General features: G+C 37.4%; 2 protein-coding genes and 1 long non-coding RNA gene across 6 annotated transcripts; 1 reads left to right on the top strand and 2 right to left on the bottom strand.

The window, feature by feature from the left end:
- Nucleotides 1-288: 288 nt before the first annotated feature.
- On the top strand, nt 289-4,469 carry LOC112185120 (FACT complex subunit SPT16). Of its 4 annotated transcripts, none has more exons than XM_024323333.2 (3): nt 289-610; nt 703-779; nt 929-4,469. In XM_024323333.2, the coding sequence occupies exon 3, from the start codon at nt 972-974 to the stop codon at nt 4,212-4,214; it is 3,243 nt and encodes a 1,080-aa protein (XP_024179101.1). In that variant the 5' UTR covers nt 289-610; nt 703-779; nt 929-971; the 3' UTR covers nt 4,215-4,469. The 4 variants fall into 4 exon arrangements, with proteins under 4 accessions (XP_024179101.1, XP_024179099.1, XP_024179102.1 ...); XM_024323331.2 differs by having other exon boundaries at nt 916-4,469; XM_024323334.2 differs by having other exon boundaries at nt 689-779.
- A 647-nt stretch (nt 4,470-5,116) lies between these two features.
- LOC112191021 lies at nt 5,117-6,646 on the bottom strand. The gene is made up of 3 exons (XR_002932748.2): nt 6,553-6,646; nt 5,552-5,606; nt 5,117-5,362 (listed from the first exon to the last, which is right to left on the bottom strand). It is a non-coding gene; the product is annotated as an uncharacterized LOC112191021 (long non-coding RNA).
- Nucleotides 6,647-7,638: 992 nt separating this feature from the next.
- Nucleotides 7,639-20,581, bottom strand: LOC112186635 (kinesin-like protein KIN-14B). Its single transcript, XM_024325110.2, has 23 exons — nt 20,153-20,581; nt 19,830-19,953; nt 19,639-19,725; nt 19,272-19,442; nt 19,021-19,127; nt 18,492-18,623; nt 18,202-18,380; nt 17,924-18,085; nt 17,635-17,726; nt 17,165-17,316; nt 16,710-16,883; nt 16,096-16,242; nt 13,829-14,017; nt 12,354-12,425; nt 11,681-11,736; nt 11,348-11,558; nt 10,837-11,028; nt 10,531-10,722; nt 9,826-10,176; nt 9,567-9,665; nt 9,279-9,419; nt 9,030-9,188; nt 7,639-8,366 (listed from the first exon to the last, which is right to left on the bottom strand). The coding sequence occupies exons 1-23, from the start codon at nt 20,387-20,389 to the stop codon at nt 7,911-7,913; spliced, it is 3,882 nt and encodes a 1,293-aa protein (XP_024180878.1). The 5' UTR covers nt 20,390-20,581; the 3' UTR covers nt 7,639-7,910.
- Nucleotides 20,582-21,499: the final 918 nt, after the last annotated feature.

The following is a 21,499-nucleotide window of genomic DNA, read 5'->3' as shown; positions in this document are numbered from 1 at the left end:
CTACCGCTAGACTTTTAGACATTAACATACCCCAATTGAAAAAATAATTTAATAAGGTCCAGTGGTCCATTGAGTAAAGTTCCCTCTAGTTTACCTTCAGTTTAACTTTCATGGTCCATTGAGTAAAGTTTAGGGAATTATTGAGTAAACTTACCACAGTTAACATAGAAGGGAATTACTAATCTAGAAAATTACTGATGAGGTAATTCCAAGTTAAATAGTTAATAAAGCACTGATTTAGGGTGGATAAAAAGATATAGCACTTTACTAAAAGAAAGCGACTAAAGATAGCCCACCTGGTACACCACCATGTTGCAAGTTTGGCTTTAGCGTAGACCCGCTGCACCATACCGCAGCTTCCATTTTCCCCTTCCTCTATCTGAATCGGAGGCTCAGAGAAGAAGAAGACGACCTCATTAGGGTTCATTCTCATCGGCAACCCAAATCCAGATTCACACCTTCTCCTCTGAAAATGAGAGAACAACTCTGACTGGGTTAAATTGCCAGTATGCTCTTTCTGCAGATAGCTCAATCATATCCTAATCCCTTTTCAGATAGCTCAATCCGACGTCGTTTCGATCATCTGGTCTCTGTTGCAATCTCGAATTGGGTAAGTGAATTTCTGTTCGTCTGTCTCTCTGCACTTGGATTTGGATTGGGTTTTATGGATTAAAGTTGAGATTTTTAGGGATTTAATTGCAGGCATGGAATTGGGTTTGACTTGCTTCAACTTCAAATTACAGCTGATTTGATTTTGGATCACATAACCACAGCATTTGGTAATTCCAAGCATTTCTGTGTTTCAAAGTTCCTTACTTTATTATCAGAATCAATTTGTGATGAATTTTTGTTACTCATTTCAATTATTGTTTTTGAGTTGGTTTTTTTTTTTTTTTTTTAAATATATTTGATCAGCATACTTAACTAGGTGAACTTGGAAAAACCCGGAATCTGTATTTGAGCTGTTACCAATGGCTGATAATCGGAAAGGTAATGTGAAACCGGCGAATGGGAAGGCGTCAGGAACCACTGCAGGGAGCTCCAGTACTTATGTGATTGATGTCAATAACTTCAGCAAGCGGGTAAAGCTGTTGTATTCGCATTGGAATGAACACCACAGTGGTCTATGGGGTCACTCTGATGCACTTGCTATTGCTACTCCTCCAACTTCAGATGATCTGCGGTACCTGAAATCGTCGGCGCTGAATATCTGGCTGGTCGGGTTTGAGTTCCCGGATACTATTATGGTTTTCACAAAGAAGCAGATCCATGTTTTGTGTAGCCAGAAGAAAGCATCTCTGTTGGAAATTGTGAAGAAGCCTGCAAAAGAGGCTGTTGGTGTTGAAGTTGTGATGCATGTGAAGCTCAAGAGTCAGGATGGGACGGGGCTGATGGATACCATTTTTCAAGCTGTGAAGGCCCAATCGAGCTCCAGTAGTAGTTCTAATCCTGTTGTTGGACACATAGCAAGAGAGGCTCCGGAAGGGAAGCTTTTGGAGACTTGGATGGACAAGTTGAATAGTGCTAATTTCGAGTTGACTGATGTAACAAATGGGTTCTCAGACTTATTTGCTGTCAAAGACTCCGCGGAGCTTACGAATGTGAAGAAAGCTGCATTCTTGACTTCGTCGGTGATGAGGAGTTTTGTGGTACCTAAGCTTGAAAAGGTCATTGATGAGGAAAAGAAAATTTCTCATTCTTCACTGATGGATGAAACGGAAAAGACCATAGTGGAACCTGCAAGAATTAAGGTCAAGCTGAAGGCAGACAATGTTGATATCTGTTATCCTCCAATTTTTCAGAGTGGCGGAGGATTTGACCTGAAACCAAGTGCTTCAAGCAACGATGAGAACCTTTGTTACGACTCTACCAGTGTAATTATATGTGCTGTTGGATCGCGGTACAACAGCTATTGCTCAAATGTTGCTCGGACCTTTCTGATTGACGCAAATTCTACACAGAGCAAAGCTTATGAGGTTCTGCTTAAAGCTCAAGAAGCTGCAATTAGTAAATTAAAAGCTGGCAACAAGTTAAGTGCTGCATACCAAGCTGCGATCTCAGTAGTTGAAAAGGAGGGTCCAGAGTTGGCTGCAAACTTGACTAAAACGGCAGGAACTGGAATTGGCCTTGAGTTTCGTGAGTCCGGTCTTAATCTGAATGCCAAGAATGATCGGATTTTCAAACCAGGCATGGTTTTCAATGTGTCTCTTGGTTTTCAGAACTTGCAGGCACAAACAAAAAACCCAAAGACCCAGATATTTTCACTGTTATTAGCGGATACAGTTATTGTTGGTAAAGAGAGCCCTGAAATTTTGACTAATGTAAGCTCTAAAGCTGTGAAGGATGTGGCTTACTCATTCAATGATGATGACGATGATGAAGATGAGAGTACAAATTTCAAAGCCAGCAGTAAAGGTGCTGGGAGTACCAAGAGTAAGGCCACACTCAGGTCAGACAACCATGAAATGTCAAAGGAAGAACTACGGAGGCAGCATCAAGCGGAACTTGCCCGCCAAAAGAATGAGGAAACTGCTAGGAGGCTTGCCGGTGGGGATTCTGCAGCAACAAACAATCGTGGTGCTGGGAAGACAATTGGTGATCTGATTGCATATAAGAATGTCAATGATATCTCTCCTCCAAGAGAGCTAATGATTCAGGTTGATCAGAAAAATGAAGCCATCCTCTTGCCAATTTATGGAAACATGGTCCCTTTCCATGTAGCCACCGTGAAGAGTGTTTCCAGCCATCAGGACACTACCCAGGACAGTAACCGTAATTGCTACATCCGTATAATCTTTAATGTACCTGGCACCCCATTTAGTCCTCATGATGCAAACTCCCTCAAGTTTCAAGGATCAATTTATTTGAAGGAAGTTTCATTCCGCTCTAAAGACCAAAGGCATATAAGTGAAGCAGTACAGCTTATAAAAACCCTTCGCCGCCAGGTTGCCTCAAGGGAGTCTGAAAGAGCTGAGAGGGCAACTTTAGTTACGCAGGAGAAGCTGCAACTTGCAGGAGCCAAATTCAAGCCAAAAAGATTGCCTGATCTAGAGATTCGTCCCAGTTTTGGTGGTCGTGCAAGAAAGCTCACAGGATCACTGGAAGCCCACGCAAATGGGTTAAGGTATTCTACTTCTAGGGCTGATCAACGTGTGGACGTTATGTTTAGCAATATCAAACATGCATTTTTCCAGCCAGCAGAGAGGGAAATGATTACCTTGTTGCACTTTCATCTGCACAATCACATTATGGTGGGTAACAAAAAGACCAAGGATGTACAATTTTATACGGAAGTGATGGATGTAGTCCAGACACTGGGTGGTGGAAAGAGGTCTGCCTATGATCCGGATGAGATTGAGGAAGAGCATCGTGAGAGACAACGAAAGAACAAAATTAACATGGAGTTCCAGAACTTCGTGAACCGAGTGAATGATATGTGGGGGCAACCTGAATTCAAATCTCTTGACCTCGAGTTTGATCAGCCTCTTAGAGAGCTTGGCTTCAATGGAGTACCTCATAAATCCTCGGCTTTCATTGTCCCTACTTCAAGCTGTCTGGTGGAGCTGATAGAGACACCGTTTGTGGTAATTACTCTAAGTGAGATTGAAATCGTGAACCTTGAGAGAGTTGGTCTTGGGCAAAAGAACTTTGATTTGACTATTGTATTCAAGGACTTCAAGCGGGATGTATTTAGAATTGATTCCATCCCGTCCACATCACTAGATGGCATCAAGGAGTGGTTAGACACAACTGATCTCAAGTATTATGAGAGCAGGTTGAATCTCAATTGGCGACCTATACTGAAAACCATTACTGATGACCCTGAAAAGTTCATAGAAGACGGTGGATGGGAATTTTTGAACCTGGAGGTCAGTGATTCTGATTCAGACAATTCTCAGGAGTCAGACCAAGGGTATGTGCCTTCGGATATACAGTCAGAATCAGGTTCAGAAGATGAGGATGATGAGAGCGAGTCGTTGGTGGAGTCCGAGGATGATGAGGAAGAGGAGTCTGGAGAAGACTCAGAAGAGGAAGAAGGAAAGACATGGGAAGAGTTAGAGAGGGAAGCGAGCCATGCAGACAGGGAAAAAGGAAATGACTCCGACAGTGAAGAGGAGAGGGCAAGAAGGAAGGTGAAGTCTTTTGGAAAAGCTCGGGCACCAGACAAGAGAAATCATGGTGGCAGCCTTCCTAAGAGGCCCAAATTTAGGTGAGTGATGACAAAGTATGCAGCAGTTTGAGCCACAGCATGAGCAGGCGAAGTTCTATTTGCTGATGTTAAGAAAGAGTAATAAACCATCAAAAAAAATCAACAGGGGTTTTTGTTTTACATTTGTTCTTCGACTTCTTTCTGTATGTTAGAACTTTCTTTTTGTATGATAGCAGGGAAAGAAATAATCAAATGATTTTTACAAATATCTGTTAATTGTACATTAGTTTGATTCATAAGAGTGACATCATTAGTAAGATATTGGTCTTTTATCCTTAAGTCCCCAGATTACCACAGTATTTTCTTTTTTTTTTCCTTTTGATGGAAAACCCAAAACTACTATAAGCTTGCTGTATGTGTATCAAGTCAAAGCATTTTGTACCATTTGTAGCATTTTGCATTAGTCTCGCAAATCATATACATATGGTTGTTTGAGAAAATTTTACATTCCATCTCGTGTATTGATGCTTAACAAGTGAGCATTATATGGCCTTGTGTTTTTAATTACTGTTGATTCTAAAGCTGTTATTTTTTTTTTAAAATAAATAAAATAAATATACCGTTGCCCAAAATACACTAGATAGGCAGCCCGCGCTTTGCTACGGGTATTTTTATTATCGATATGTGTTTTTAGTTTATTAGAATGCATCAAACATTGTCAGAAACAACTCTACTTAATCAACAATATTGTAGGCAATTTATCATCAACGGAGCCTACTCTGATCAATTTACTTATAACATTCTAATACCTGGATTACACTTAAAACATTGATTGGGACATTGGGTTTTGCAGCCATAGCAGTATTCCTCTTAATAAGACAAACCAGATGTCAATATCGCAACAACCTTGTTTCAGATTTGTGGTTGAAAATGTGAACTACATATTTTCCTATCAAGACTGCTAATTAGAATAAAACACGGTCATCAATAATGCAAGTACTATTAACTTCGTTGTCTGCCCAAGCTACTGTTACAGTCCAAGTGAAATGTGAAAAGTTTGGATGAGAGCTTGACATAAGCAAATTTTGTCTTCGATTAACTGTATTCGACTCATGGCAACCAAGACGACGTCATAGAGTAACGTCTCAGCTTGAAAGGAGAAACTGAATTGAAGCCTTCATTCTAAAAGCATAAGTACCCTTTCTTAGTATCCTGGAAAATCCAGATGCAGGGTGAAATCAAGAAGACAAAAATGAAATTTAAGAAAGCTGAATCACCAGGAAAAACTTAGATGAATGTTATCAAAACCTTGCAGAATTAACATAGTATAGCAGGACATAGTATGATCATCCATTTCAATAACCAAGCATAAATTAATCCACATTCTTTTAAGATCTATACCTGAATCTGAACTCTGAAGCAATTAGAAAATCTGACAGGGCACTGTTCCCAAAATCTACAGAATAATTAAAAAAATAATAATAACAAAAAGCGATAAAAAATTATGACATAACTATAGCTCTGTAAAATGCAACCGTAGGATATTTCATTTTCGAACCTACAGTTTCTAAACAACCAAAAGAAATAAAATTAAGTTCTGGAATCCATAACAAAAAGAGGCCAAACAATGAAACCAACTGAAACACTATAGAAAAGAAAATAATGACAGCAAACAGAAGGAGTGACTAATCAAAAACTCCATCATTTATAAACATAGCACATAAAAGATAAAACAATCAATCCACAAACAGAAAATAAAAGGATAGAAATCTAATCGGTCACAACAACAGGAATAATAACACTCATTTAGAATAATTCAAAAAATTTATTCACAACAATCACAAATCATAAACTGATTCAGTGATACCAATACAATAAATTAACCCTAATGTTCTATCTGCAAGTCTATGATAATATTTATAATATTAATTCAAATTTCTGACATTGTAAAAACCTTTCTAACTAAAATTAAAAACAAAAGTGACTATGATTTACAGCAAAGAATGCCAATATCGCAACAACACAATTCAATTCAGTCCAGCAACGAAGAAAACTCATCCGTGTCCAATTCATTGTAAGAACAACTATTTCACATGAGTTCAAGCAATAGTTTTTCATTGATAACCCCTAAGTAATAGATGCACACTCGCATTTGATCATTTTATATAAGCCTAAAACCCTATCTCTTTCTGTCTATATGTATGAATGTCTAGAAAAAAAAAAAAAAAAAAAAAAAAAAAAAAAAACGATATCGACGACAACCCCTAAATAATTAAGTTCCAGAAATACAACCCCACATAAAAAAAAAAATTAGCGTGCTTGTGATCTTCACTCATATCCAAAAAGCACAAACAGATAAGCTCTATATGAAAGTAAACCACAGAATAATAAAGAATGCATACCTGAATAAAAATAAGGGAATAAGATAGTGCAACAGAACAGAGAAAGGAACAGCGCCAAAACAATCAGGTGCACACTTTTTCGCATCAAATCTGCTCTTTTATATATTTATAATATCTAATTTAGTCCATATCAACAAGGTTGACTAATTGCATTGCTACAATGACCAAAGTTGTAGATTACCACTTAACTTGGTGCAAAACGCAAGGTAGTTTTTCTTTTCTTTTTTCCTATCATGTCTAGTCGAATTTATAAGAAAATATTTTAGTCGTCTCCAACATCTTAAGAGCACGTTCTTTCACACTAAAATAGTCACATACAAAACCAAATAAATCAGATTGAAAATATATGTTATTTTTACTTATAATGACTTGCGCATATATATACACAACCAACGGTCACAAAAACTTGGTTACAATTACATACAATTCATATGGCATGTATTGGTATACATCCAAAATTTACATGCTTACAATTTTCATGTACTTTTTATGTTTGTTTCATCAATTCAATTCGTGAATCGTATATTCATATATTAGATCCAATACAAATATCAATAAATTAATATTTGACACATTCATTGCTACATAGATCATTGACCGTAACATAATTGTTTTAGAAGATTGGTTGGAGATGCTCTAATACAATCATATTTCCTACCGGGACAAGGACTAAATTAAAGCAGAGACAAAAAAAATTGAAAATTTGATATATCTTACGAACCTCAGTTATAGAGGCTGTGACGAAAATTGTTTTCCAATCAATTTGGCTTACTAAGACTCGCTGAGTTCTTGTTCTCCTCTGAATCTTGCATCAGTATAATCTGGGTTTTTCCTCGGTTTTTAGTTTGTTAAGGCTGCAGCTACGATGAACACAATTACAGGTTCGAACTTGCCTATACCACTAGCCTAGATTGCTCAACTCTTGACATTTTGGTTGAACCCGCAAATCGTCTCAAAACAATTCGTAATCAAACTCGGTAAGAAAAGCACCTTCTCAACCCCATTATGATCTCCAATTCATTCAACTGAAGTTCAACTATGAAAAGGCAGGCTCAGACTCATTGAAGGATACTCCAAAGACGATGCTGACCATGGATCACTTACGGCTTCAAAATGCATAGAAAATTGCTATAAATTTCACTGGCAATTATCCCGACCATGAAGAACTTACATGAGATGGCTTAAAATGCCAGTGATGCAGGCATGCATTAACGTGTAGATGCCGTGCAGCAACACAGTTTACAACAGATTGCACACTACAGATTTTACAAATTACAACAATTGTTTCCATATGCCGAGATGAAATAACTACATGATACACAAGGCACACCGCAACCATGGAGTCCAAAAGTCTTCTTTTATGACTTGACATCTTTTAGGACTCCCCCCTTTTCAAGCTCACCAACTAAATCCCTCAGTGAGGGAACTTTCATGGCCAAAGTCCGGTACAACCGAGAATACCGAGCTCGTGTTCCATCTGCAGTCCTTGCCAAGGCAAGCAAGCTTAGAGCCTCAGGGAGTTGGGAGAATACATGTTTCATCTCCTCAAGGCCCATATTTTCTAGAACCGAAGGTCTTGGGACAACCCTCACAATCTCACCACCTTTAGGCTCTTGAATCTTGGAATCTGCTTTGATAACTAATTCTGAATTTGAGTTTGCTCCACACTTGATGATGAATGGGGTTGTTGAGCCTGTATTGAACTGCAGGACATTCCATTGGGCCACATCAGTTTCAGTACCATATCCCAAATCTGTAGATGGTTTGCGAGCATGAGACTGTTCATGAAGGTTATCATCTTCTTCAGGAATGGACTGCAAGCAATAAAGAAGTTAAGGGGGGGGGGGTGAAGCAAACAAATCAAATACATTACAATGTCAGACAAAAGTATTAATGCACCCAAAGAAACAGAAGAATTTGTATCAGTTAAAAAGAAGTTTTTTTAACTTCAATACTAACGAAGAAAGTTGCGAATGAAAATAGATCCATGATTCTACATGCATTTGCTTGAACCCGTTCTTTTCTTCAAGCTACTAGATGGGTTTATATTTTCCCCAGCCATATATAAACAAGGTGTCCATTCAGCTCATTTTCAGTTCAATTCTATTGTTCTAGTAATTACAGTTACTCAAAAACACCTTTCTTATATTGAATAAACAGGGCAAGTCCAAAAAGAGCATAAAAGATTCCAGATAGGAAAACCGCAATAGACAACCAATGAAAAACAAGGATGAGAAAGAAGTGACTGAAAAAAGCAAAAAAAAAAAGTTGACATGGCAATGTGCATATCCGATTTCTCTCTTTTTCTATAATGAGCTAATTGTTTCTACTATCTAGAATTTTCCCTGTGACGGATAATGTAGCTTCCCTTCTAGTCAAGCTTATCCATAGAGCATTTTGTAATACACAATTGCAAAAGTTTAAGAAGAAGCATATGCTAAATATGTATATATAAGGGTCTAACATTTCATAGATACCTGAATCACATGACGAGCATCGGCAATTTGCCTTTGTGCACATGGATGATCAATCTCAAGAAGGGAAGGCATCCGTTCGGCAAGTTCATCTAGAGAAGCAAGCAATAGTTGTTTTTTACTCTTGCTCAAGGTACTTACAGAGGATTGTCGCATTATATCCTGTAATGTAGATATATCATGATTTCTCCTTTCTTGATTTACAATGCCCCAAATCAATAAGGAAAACACTAAAACTACAAAGAGGCAAACCTTCACTTGCTTCACTATGCCATCAAGGGAAATGAGAGATGCTAATCGTGCATCTTCGGCAGCAGTAGAAGGATTCTGAATAGGCGGACCTCCATCTTCCAATGTCAATAAGGCTGCATCACTTCTTATTTGTTGCAAAATCTGATAAAACCATAAATTAGCATAATATCTGATAACTGGTTTGTCAAGAGACTAGAATAGAATTACAGAGGTACAGTAATAGAACTACATCCTTTTTCCTGTAAGGATGTTATTTTCTTTTCAATATGCGGAGATAAAAATGATTACCTTTCTCCTTTTGTGATCAACAGACTCAAGAGCTGATCGCAATTTTGCAACTTGTGCTGCATCTTCTGCCCCTTCTGATGCCAATGTACCAGCAATGTCCTGGAATATAAAAAGAAAAATTGAAAACAGAACCAATAATTCATTGATAGAGATTTCACAGGTGCATATTATCAAAGAAGCAATTTGGCCCTCACGCATTTTGTTGGACCAAAAGAAAAAAGTAAACTATATAACCAGACAACCCATGAATGCTACCTACCTTCAGGTGCTGCAACTGAGAACTATAAACCCGCTTCGAATACTCAGATAGAAGTTGACCAAGAGCATCTGTATTTGGAGGAATTGCAGCACCAAGTCCGGCCATCCAACCATCCATTATTGCAGTTGAAAGAAGCTCCAACTGACCGGTTGCGCCTCCTGATGCATCATCTCCCGTAACTGAGAGAAAGTCAAAATGCTCTCCAAGCCAGGATCTGAGTTGGCGCTGCAGCTCACCGGCTGGTGTATGAACAAAGAGAGCAGCAAGAGCTTTATTTCCAACTGCAAAAATTTTTGCTTCCTCATTTATTTCCCTAAGCTTTCCTGCAGTTATCTGCTGCCGTGGAGAGTCCTGTACATTTAAGCGCTTAGAGCCATATCCACATAAAGTTACAAACCATTTCTAACAAAAGAGAACTGTGAAAGCAAAGTGCAAAACAATTAAAGGAGCGCATGTAATACGGGTAATGAAAAACAGGAGAATTTAAAGACTAGAGTGTACAACAATCTTCTCCTCTAAAATAGAAAAGAAAGAGAGAAAATGTCTAGTTTTTTTTTTTTCCTTCATTCTGTGGTCTGGCTTCTGCCTGTGTTGGAAGAATTCTCTTTTGTATCTCCTGCTTTATTATCATGATTATATCCAATTCCAAAGCCAGGAGGGAGAGAGAGAGAGAGAGAGAGAGAGACCACAGTTTATAGGAGCTACCTGATCAAGTCCGCGTATCTTTGATACAACAGATGAGAACTTGGACTTCTTTTCTGGCTTTAGATTCACTTTGAAACCTTGGACCTGCACATCAACATAGCTCACAGGAGTTCTTCCAGGGCTGCTACCCCGACTGGAGCTTCTACTACGTCCAGTATTAGCCTTCTCTAGAAAATTCTCAACGGGAGAAACCTGTAAATAAAAAGATGGAAAAAGGGTAAAACACTAAATCATATACAGGGAGAAAGGGAAAAACAATAAAGCATAGCAACAAACTGGAAGTTCACGTCCGTCATATTTCATTACCTTGATGGACTGCAGCTCTGGTGATCTAGCAAGCAAAGATCTAATATACAAAATTCTAACACGGGATACAAGCATGGTGTCCATTACCCTCTGCGGTTCCATTTTACGAATAAAAGAGAAAACAGCATCTCTTATTTCAGCAAGTATTTCATGCTCCCTAGAAGCCCCAGCTTTAATTACTGCAGCCAGAACCTGTAAGAAAGATTATGTGTGCACATCAAACTTGAAAGAATAATAATGAATTACCAATATGAGAACTGGATGCACTGTGTCTGCAGAAATAATTAAAAAATAAAAAACAAAAAAGAAGAATGAGCCAACTCAACTTGGCGGTAATGTTTTTTTGGTTAATGAATCATATGTTTTTTCTTTCTTTTTGGTAAATGCAGGGTATATATGATGAAAGTGAACCATTAATAACTCATTTAAAAACAAATTCATTATGACACCACATCCATTATCATTGCACATTATCATCAATGAAACACATAAAGCCAATGACCAACCCTACCAGCATCAAAAGTTTGTTTGCACCATCTGAAATGGCAGCAAGACTGTCATGTTGTTCAGGGTCAAAATCATTCAAGGCAGAAGTAAGATATTCTCCTGCAGGGGTAGTTTTAACTTTCTCAGGACCTGATTTCACCAAAGCAACTGTACCATCAGTTTTATCTGCAGTCACAGCTAGTGATGAAGGAACATCCAGCCCTCTACTATCATTCCTGTTTTAAAGTAATGAAAAAGAACGTTTAGTACGAAACTTCTTTCTAGGAGATACAAACTGTTGAAAAGTAGAATATAAGACAAAAATGACATGAATCATAAACTGTGACTAAAGTATTACCTCACAAGGTCCTGAGACTGAACATTTAGCGGCCCCTTGGATAGTGGACTTGACAACTGAAAAAGAAAAATACATAAACATCAGAATTCTAGAACAAACTCCAAAGCAAAGCACAGAAGTTGAATTACCTAAATCTCACATCCAAAGGGAAAATAAAGTGAATATAGTTTATCTGATGAACATGGCATCAGAGATCAGGGAAAAAAACGAATGTGAACATAGTTTCTATACAACCTCACATCAGAGATAATGAAAATTATCCTAGTAGTTCATACCATCACATGATATCACACTTGTGCTATTCAAAACTTTTCATAGTTGGAATTCACCCAAACCTTTCAGTTATCCAAATGGCATAAAGAAACACATTAATACATGATATAGCTATCATGGAGTCAGAGACTCTAGTTCCCATGAATCAATGAATCAAGAAACTCTATGAATGCAACAATAAGGACATCAGATGTGATTTGACAAACAAATGGAAAAGAGGGAGGGGGGGTAGAGGGGAGAAGAGCAACAACAACAGAATGATGTAACACAGTAGCAGATACCAGTAAAAGCAGAAAAAAGTATGAGCTGCACAAAGATACATAGGTTTTTGTGTGTGTGATTTGCATCTGTATAACAAGATGCCCTCCAACAAATCTAATGAAAATGGAATAGAAGAAACCTGTGGTGGTGCAGCCAAAGATGCTTTCTCTGTTAATCTATCGAACAACTTTTCATTTTCTTCATGCAACCTCTGAAGAGAGAGCAAAGTCATCATTTCAGAACCAAACAGAACAGTAATAGCATTCTAAATGAGATTAGAAAAATAGATTAAGAGATCACATTTTGATGCACAGATGCAAAACCATGAATGAAATAGGAGACTGACCCATAGTGGAAGAGACTACATAACACAACTATCGGTTCCTAATGCTGTAGTTACTTATGAGTCAATCCAATTCAAAACAAATACTAAAAAAACAAAACCAGAGGTAAGTTCAAAGGAAACCAGAACAGAATCATGCCTTGTGTGTACTTTACAGTAGTTTTTTGCATTGTAAATAAAAGAGACAAGTTCTGTATTGGTCCTTTCATGCTACTGTAGCATGACTATCAAAGGCGTAGCTACATAGGCATCAGGAGGGTCACTCGACCCTACTCACCATCTTGACAAAGTCCCTTATGTCTTAAGTTTTTACTTTTATATATGAGAACTATGAGCTACTTGGCTCATTTTGCCCCTTCTAAAGCAATAAAATAGTTACTTTCAACTAATTTATGACACCTGATTCTAAAAAATAAATGTGTTTCTTTTGTATCTATTCCTCTCCTCCTCTTCCTCTCCTTAATTTGTTTATCTCTTCCTTATTTACAGGTTTGTTTTTTCTTTTTCCATGTTTATCATAGGAAGAAACTTCGGGGCTAATAAATTTTCTTTCTATGTCATTAGGTAATTATTTGTAGATTAGTATAGTGTTTTAAAACCACCCAGTCTTCTTCTCTCTTGACTTAATTTACTAGCTATGTAAGTTTGACCCCTCTTAACAAAAAATTTGGCTACAACACTGATGACACTAGCTTAGATCTATAGAATGTTTATTAACCGGATAGTATATGACTCCATTGAAGGGTCTATATATAATCTTATCAACTTTTAATTTGGATGGATATATTCATGTTATTGCTTCAACTCATATTACAAAAAGTACATCCCTCTATAATAACTCCAGATAACTTAAATACATGCCTTGTATTGATTCAGAGTATTTCGGACACAGATAGGATGGATAATGCATACTCTAGCCCATTTACAATTTCTTCTTCTTCTTTTTTCGATACCTAGAAGTCCCCAAAACCCGCTTCGCAGACCAGGGATCAAAAGTGGGACCTTGTTTCAAACCCTACAATCCTTAGGAGATACGAAACTCCAGCGAAATAGATAGGTAGGTACAGTGAGGGTGTTCGAAATGCAGATAACATGGGAGCAAACCATGGGCTTAACGGTTCCTACTAACCCCTCATTGTGTAGCCCATTTACAATAAAAGATGCTCACAAATATATAAGAGGCCATGTCGATGTCATGATGATCCATGATCATTGAGTAATTAGCATTATTCTACAGAGATAATATGTCAAATTATGGTAGAAGAGCATACCTCTATTAATGCATCCCGTTTTTTAAGCTCCTCTTCCAGTTTCTTAGTTACGGGCGGAGATGCTATGTCATCCCCAATTGCCTTGGAATTTGACAGAGTTGCAGACCCTAGTTCTGAGCCTAATGTTGACGGACCATCACTGGAATGAAGAGCTTCATTGAGTTTGGATTCGATACTTTTAATTTTGTCCTGAATCAAGCAGTTAAACTTAGAGAACACCATATAGTGCAATCTTGCAATATAAAAATGCTTGATTAAGAAAATATAAATTTGAAACTTTCATATAACCATAGTTCCATCGTAATTCAACTCCAGAACTCCTTTTAATAATGCAATGAAATTGAACCTCGAAACATGTTCATTCCACTTGACAATGAAAAGTGCCACCATTACTTTAATGTAAAAACCACATTCAGCAACATACATCTGTAATTATTTAAACCATAATTGGGCTGAGTTATATCTCAAACAAAGTCAAACAATAGCTATGCAAACAAAGCCTAACTGCTGACCCCTACAATTGACAGCTCCCTGACAATCAACTGTAAATACGTGGCAAAATTTAGACAAACTAAATTAAGTTGAATGAACTAATAGGAGTACAGAGGGAAATGATTGGATTCTTTTTTAATTATGTGTCCATAACTCTCAAAAGTCTAATGTTAACAAAGATCTAAATAAATCACATGCTTATAAAGTTCATATAAGGAAGAAAAGAAAAGAAAAAAGAAAAAAAAAAAAATATATATATATATAATAAAATTAAATAAATAAAAATAAATATAAAAACAGGGCTTATAAAGCAATGAAGCGGATATAAAACCAAACTCTGGAGATTTGAAGCAGACTCGACAATATCCTCAGTTGCTCATATGAAGAGCGGCGCTACAAACAGGAGCTTTTTAAACATAAACCCTGCTTAGTTCTTTTGGGCTTCTTGTTTTTTAACTGTCTTAAAGGGAAGAGATATTCGCACAACATTTTTGTTCTTGCTGCACTCCATCCCCATTATTATTCTTATAATTTCTCAACAAACATTAGTAGCTTTGTAACTCCCCAGAACTTTCACGCTTAGTTTTTCTACCTCCGTGACCAACTCTGGACCTCCACCACTGTATCACGTCTAGCCAAAACCTCCACCACCATAGCACTTCATCCCTTAAAATAGTGTCATGAACCCGAGTAAGTTCTGCTACTAGGTCGATGAAAGCTCCTAATAAAACCACTGGACAGCAAGTTTTGTTAATTGATGAGAGTGGAATTTGATTGAAGAGGAGGTGTGAGTGGCCTTTGAAGGAGTGAAATAGATGAACAATGTGGCATAGTGATACAGCTATGCAGTTGATACACAAAAGAGAGATGTAGTTCTATATAGGGAAGCTACCATACAGCCGATACCTATGTACAGCATAACGAATCACAGAACTCAATCCCCTCTTCAGCAAAAGTGACTTCCAAGTTTTCTGGATCTGAGCAACAGCGTAGGTCAAACCAACCATAGCATCTGGCATTCTGGCATTCTGGCCATTGTGTCTTTGTTATCTGTCACTGTTTAAACCGGAAACATTTGCAATTGTGAAGCTTCTAATAGCCTATGCCTGTGAAATGATACTTCCATTGACAGGTTTTGCATCTCTCATGTGTGAGATTTTTTGCAAGAGATTCACACGTGAAACAGGTTGATTGGGTGACTGAGAAGAGCTGGGCTTCACTTTGAGGGAGTTAAAAGCTACTGAGGGCCTATTATAATTAAAACAATAAAGAATGGAGTGAAGATACAAAAAGGGGATGTGAATATTGCCTCCCAAAAAAAACATCATGACCTCTTCTTTCCTTACTTTTATGTGAGAGAAAAAAAATGATTTTCTCTTCACTCCATACATATCAATAGTTTGAACTAAATTTGAATTGTACACAAAGTTCAACTTTTTTTCTGTGAGTCATCCAGATAACTCATACTCTTGCAAGCATAATAGAGATCTTTAGAAAGTCTTTTTTACATGGACTCTTTGTTACAGCCTTCTATAAGCATACTGACATGACATGAACAGGTACATTTGTTAAAAATCATCAAAACGCATCTAAACTTAATACTTGAATACTCACTCACATCAGACCACTCCAAGCCAATGAAGTATACGTTACCAAAAAATAAATCAGGTAAATATAACACAGCATTATCATTGAACAGCTGTTCTACAGTAGTTGAAGAGAAAATATTATACCTTAACAAAAGTAAATGAGAATAATAAGCAGACATGACCAACCTGAAAAACCTGAATTGTAGAATCTCGTTGTTCAATCTGTATCTTTTGGTCTTGCTCTACCTGTAACAGTTGAGCAACTTGGTTTCTAAGCTGTGCGTTTTGTTCCCTTTCTATCTTTTGCTTATCTGCAAGCATAATATTCTCTGACTGCATCAAATGAGAATATTAAACCAGTTTAGCAACTACATGATCAATACCGAATCACATATGTAGATAGGACAACACCAACAACACAACAATCAACTAGACTGCTTAAATCAACTGTAAAGAAATTCATCAATTGGAGTTGCTAAACCAAGAAGCCAGAAAACATTAAGATTGGCTATTAATCTAAAACATCTTCAAAATTTCAAGCAACCGATTCAGGAAGAAATTATTCTGACTTCAAGTAACTTGTAAGACAATTTTTTTTTTTAATTATTATTATTATTTTTTTTATTTTTTTTTAAAGGACCAAGTCGTATAGATCACAATGAATGATACAATAATAGTGGACGTGAGGTTCACTGTTAAGAGAAACAAACAGCATAAACCAGAAAGCTAGACCAAATGCAATTACCAGCAACAACCAGTAACATCTAAGTCAATTGGAAAGCCTCAGAAAGTTACAGAACCTTTAAATCTGACTGCAATGTATAAGAAACTTTCCACGCCTTCTGGACTTCATTGAAGAGTAAGACACACTGATCATTGGCATCCTTCAGTGCATGTTTAAGTCCCAAAACCTCTTGTTTCAGATCTTGACTTTCTTTTTCCTTTTCATACAACTCCTTACGTGCATCATTTGCCTACAAGAGGCATCACAAATTCAATATCAAAAATTGATTCATTATATTTGCTCATATCGGTGTGTTAACCAGTACAAACTCAAAAAGTAGATTGTCTTGAAGGAATCGTGAACTCAGCAAGCTTATACAGGGACTCCAGGTTTAAATTGATGAACTGTTTATTTCTGTACCAAGTGTAAATTAATATTTTTATCTCATTTTAAGCATTCAATGAACTCCTAACAGCAATAATTCAACTCCGAGGAGAGAAAAGTATGATACATAAAGAGAGAGGAACTTACTGTATCTCTCCATTTCTTAATTGTATCTCGATTACCAAGGCTTAGAACAGCATTTCGAGCTCTAGAAGCAAAATTGAGAGATGATAATGTCTCCGACAAATTCAAGGCATTTGGACAGACATTAACAATCATCAGAGTTTTTGAACTTCCACCTGCAGAAGGTTTATTTAAACATGAAACCAAAGAGTTTTGCCAATTAAACTGATGAAAGAAAAACAAATATAGAACTATATATATTCCCAGACGATAAATCGATCGGTCACATAGAGGACCGTAAGGGGTGACAAACAGCATGGTCAATCTGACACAATAACCACCAAACCAGGCAGCCAGAATAGTAAATAAAGCAATTTTCGTTATCATTGTTCCTTCATCTTAGAATGAAATGACCAAGATCAGTTCTAACGTAAATGTCAAAACAGCTGTGAAGTAAGGTGGTTTAATAATAAAGAAAAAGGAGATAGAATTACCTAGTGAGTCTGCAAGTACTTTAGTGAGCATTGAATTTTCATAAGGGATAGCATCCTTTTTCGAAGTCAAAGAAGACAAAACATCTCCCAATCTGCATGCACAACATCAAATGCAATTGAGTACAGGATGACAGGAGTAAATTTAGAAACACAAACATTCGCACATAATAAAAAGACGACAACACATCAACAGATGCAGTGTTCATGCAAAACCTCAGTATGGGCTGAAAAAAAAATATCTGACTTTGGTTGCAATAAACTAAAAACTCTTATTATCATCGAAACATACGCTGAAAGTGATTTCATGACATGCAGCAAGTCCGTCACACGTTCACTGCTATCATCTTCGGCAATTGATCCTTCACTACCAGCTAAGTCAACCAGAGAGAGCTTGCTGTATGTATTTTCCCCAGTGATCAAATTATTATAGTATATATGTATCGTGATGATCCTGAGAATAGAGAAACAAGAATTCCACCTCAGATATTTTATCCAAAGTATAACCATAAACTAATAAATGCTATAATCAATATATGAAGTTTTGAAGATACAAACTTAGGTACATACAAATGAGAAACATTGAACTTTGAGGGATCATTTCCTCGTCTCTGAAATGCAGCTTTCAATACTTTAGAGAAGTCCAGTGGGTTATCAACTTTTTCCTGGACAAGTTCTACAAAGAAGTCTGGAGATCCCATGCGAATCTTTGGCAAAGCATCTCCTGATTCCGAGAGTAAATCCCTTATCTAAAAGAACATGGAAGGGATTCACATCAAGTCTACCATGATAATACCATGGTCGAAAACCATTTAGAAAACAAAACCAGAAATCAGGATATATTTGTTAAAAATACACACCTGTTCATTGTAGAGCTCAAAAACTGTAACAGAGAACTTAAATCTAGAAGTAGAAGTTGAATCAGAATTGGCTAAATCAAATAGCTCCTCAAACGAACGAGCATATAAACCACGGTCATGGCTAGATCCTTCCTGGAAAATGTAAAAGACAGCCAAATATCATGAAATGGTGCTTGAGGTGAATGTGATAGAATTGAAACTACTCTGATTAAAAATGAAATGGGGAAAAAAATATATCCATAACAATAACAATAAAGTAATTTCCAGCTTTTTCGGAAAAAGATAAATAAGAGAGACTTCACCAGGCTTTAAGGTTCATTCAGTGGTTGAAAATCACTTCTAATCCATTTTTAAAATCTGTTACATGATTTAAAATTTTCAATCGTTTAATATAAGAATTATAATAAAACATTTGAAGTTATAAGGCCTTGATAGCAATAGCAGTCCATCGTGGATCACATGCTGACATAGACACACAGAATAAAAACAAAACACAGAAAGAGAGAGAGAGAGAGGAAAAGAGAGTAACCATAGTGTGTGTCTTTCCTGAGTTGGTTTGCCCATAAGCATATATTGAAACATTATATCCATCCAATGCTGATTGCACCAATGGCTGAACATCACGGAAAAGTTCGGCTGACAAACAAAATAATGACAGAGATACTTTAGAAACACACGTACTATAAAGTAGGAGTATATGATATATGCGTGTGTTTGTGTGATGCAGGACAACCACAATGTGAAAGGAGAAAATAATGAAAGAATAAAAGGTTTTCTCACCTTGTCCAACATGAGGTCCATAAACTCTGTCAAGTTCAAATTCCTTCTTGGGATTGGACAAGGCAGCATCACCAGTAGTGACACGGATATTGCAATCATCAGGATACTCAACAACTGAAGAACCTTCATCCTCGAATAATGGTCGTGTACGACAATATACTTTTATGTTTCCTGGAATTAAAAGGCTAATTAAAAAGGACTGCCACGTTTGAATTTAGTAACTTTGGCTACAATTAAATAACTTTGCAACATAACTTAAATGTAACTAAGTGTGAAAACAATGCATGCACATGTGTTTGTTTGAGTATGTGTGTGTGTAAACAAGAGAAAGAGTTCCAAAAGAAGAAAACTCACAGAAGATGAGTACCTTTGGCTGTCAATAAGTCATTGAACAACCTTCTCTTCTCATTAATCAGCGGAGAAATTCTAGCCTCAGTTTCAAGGGCAAATTGATCTGAAATTTTTCAAAACAAACTTTCAAAATCCATTAAAACAACCCAACGGCATTAAAAACCTTACAAAAAAAGTCCCACAGAGAGCAACAACCTTCATCCTTACCTAGCTTTCGGGTTTTTGCAGCAAGAACACCAAGATACCTAGTAACTCGTTCAAGTTTCACATTCGAATACTCACTCAATTCACTCGCTTCTTGCCTCAACTCCAAGTAATCTTCTTTAGCAAGCTGTCCAAAATCAAAAAGCAAAAATCAACACAAACCTCCATAATCTCCACATAAACAATACTACCACAACTTCAACAAGCTCAGAGACTAAACCATTTCACCACAATTTCAAAATGCACTTCCACTAAACCACTGAGACTCTCAGTCTCTCACCACTAATCACCTCAAAAAAGCCCTGATTACCTAGAAACCGCCATACCTTAACTTTCTCCTGGAGCTTCTGGAGCTTCGACGTCACGGACTGGTTCGAAAGCTCGGACTGAGCCAACGCCGACGCCGCCGAGATCGAGTACCTCCGCCCCGGCCTGTAACCGCCGCCGTCGCTGTTGTCCAAGCTCGCCGTCGCCGTCGACGCGGTCGGCGACGAACTGGTCCACTTGCGCGGCTCGAAGCCACTGACCTCCCAGTTCCACTTGTTGCTCCTCTGCTCCGCCATTGTCGCAAAACCTAGATTCAAATTTTCCAAATTTGAAAAACCGAAAATGAAAATGCTTTTCTCTCTGGTGGACCTAGAGACTTGGGATCATCTAAATTTAGGCTTTCTTTTTGGTACTGGCTTTTTTTTTCTTTCTTTCTTTTTTTCTTTTTTTCCCTCTTTGTTTTGGGACATAAAAATGGAGTGGAGGGAGGGGTGTATATGTGTCTGTATTACAGACTGTGCCATCTGATTGAGTAAGGGAGGCGCAACGGCGTCGTTTTGGGAACTAGGGGGACACTTTTCGGGGTTTTGGGTCGCAGAAGTTTTGTGCTTGCTATTAGTTCACGCCTCGCTCTCAATTTGGGAAGGGGAGCTTTGATTGTAGTAGATAAGGCAGTGCACGTGACAGTGCGTGTGGAATGTACGTCATATAGAACTGATGGAACTGGGGACTGACAACCCAAGAGGAAAAAAAAAAAGGGTTAATTACATATAGTGCATCTTTGAATGTTTTTTTAGTCATAAGGCCACCAACAAGTTTTTTCACTCATAAGGCCACTAGATTAAAAAATGTGTTATATTTTGGATATTAAAAACTAACATATTTATATAAATGTCACTAGAGTAAAAAGTCAACAATCATTCTCTCTCTCCTCTCCGGCAAGGTCTCCGGCCGACCTCCGGCGACCCCAAAAGCTACTGTCACCGACACCAAAAGCTACTGTAGCTAGCAACAAAATCTACTCCGAAGAAATTTCCGGCAATCTCCAGCGAGGTCACAAAAGCTACTATCACTAGTAACAAAAGTTACTGTCACTAGCAACAAAAACTATTCTAGTAAGATTTCCGGCGACCTCCGATGGGATAACAAAAGCTACTATTAACAATAATATAAGCTACTGCTTACCAAATAACCTATACTCCCCAAAACGAAAAGCTACTATCCTCACCAACAAAAGCTACTGTCACCAATACCAAAAATTACTCTCACCAGCAACAAATGCTACTCTCACCAACACTAGAAAACTACTCTCACAAACAGCAAAAGCTGCTTTCACCAATAACAAAAACTACTCTCACCAACAACAAAAGTTACTATTACTAACACTAACGAGCTACTCTCACTAA

The sequence above is a fragment of the Rosa chinensis genome, chromosome 2 (genome assembly GCF_002994745.2).
Source record: "Rosa chinensis cultivar Old Blush chromosome 2, RchiOBHm-V2, whole genome shotgun sequence".
NCBI classification, from domain to species: Eukaryota; Viridiplantae; Streptophyta; class Magnoliopsida; order Rosales; family Rosaceae; genus Rosa; species Rosa chinensis.
The sequence above is the reverse complement of the archived record's forward strand: the minus strand, read 5'-3'. Positions and strand labels throughout refer to the sequence as shown.

Excerpts from the sequence above, each read along its gene's own strand:
- LOC112185120 (XM_024323333.2), top strand. The coding sequence starts at position 972 with ATGGCTGATAATCGGAAAGGTAATGTGAAACCGGCGAATGGGAAGGCG.
- LOC112186635 (XM_024325110.2), bottom strand. The coding sequence starts at position 20,389 with ATGGCGGAGCAGAGGAGCAACAAGTGGAACTGGGAGGTCAGTGGCTTC. Across the intron at positions 17,727-17,923 it reads GTCATGAAATCACTTTCAGC|ATTGGGAGATGTTTTGTCTT; the intron begins GTATGTTTCGAT and ends TTGTGCATGCAG. Across the intron at positions 11,029-11,347 it reads CAAACAAACTTTTGATGCTG|GTTCTGGCTGCAGTAATTAA; the intron begins GTAGGGTTGGTC and ends TCTTTCTTACAG.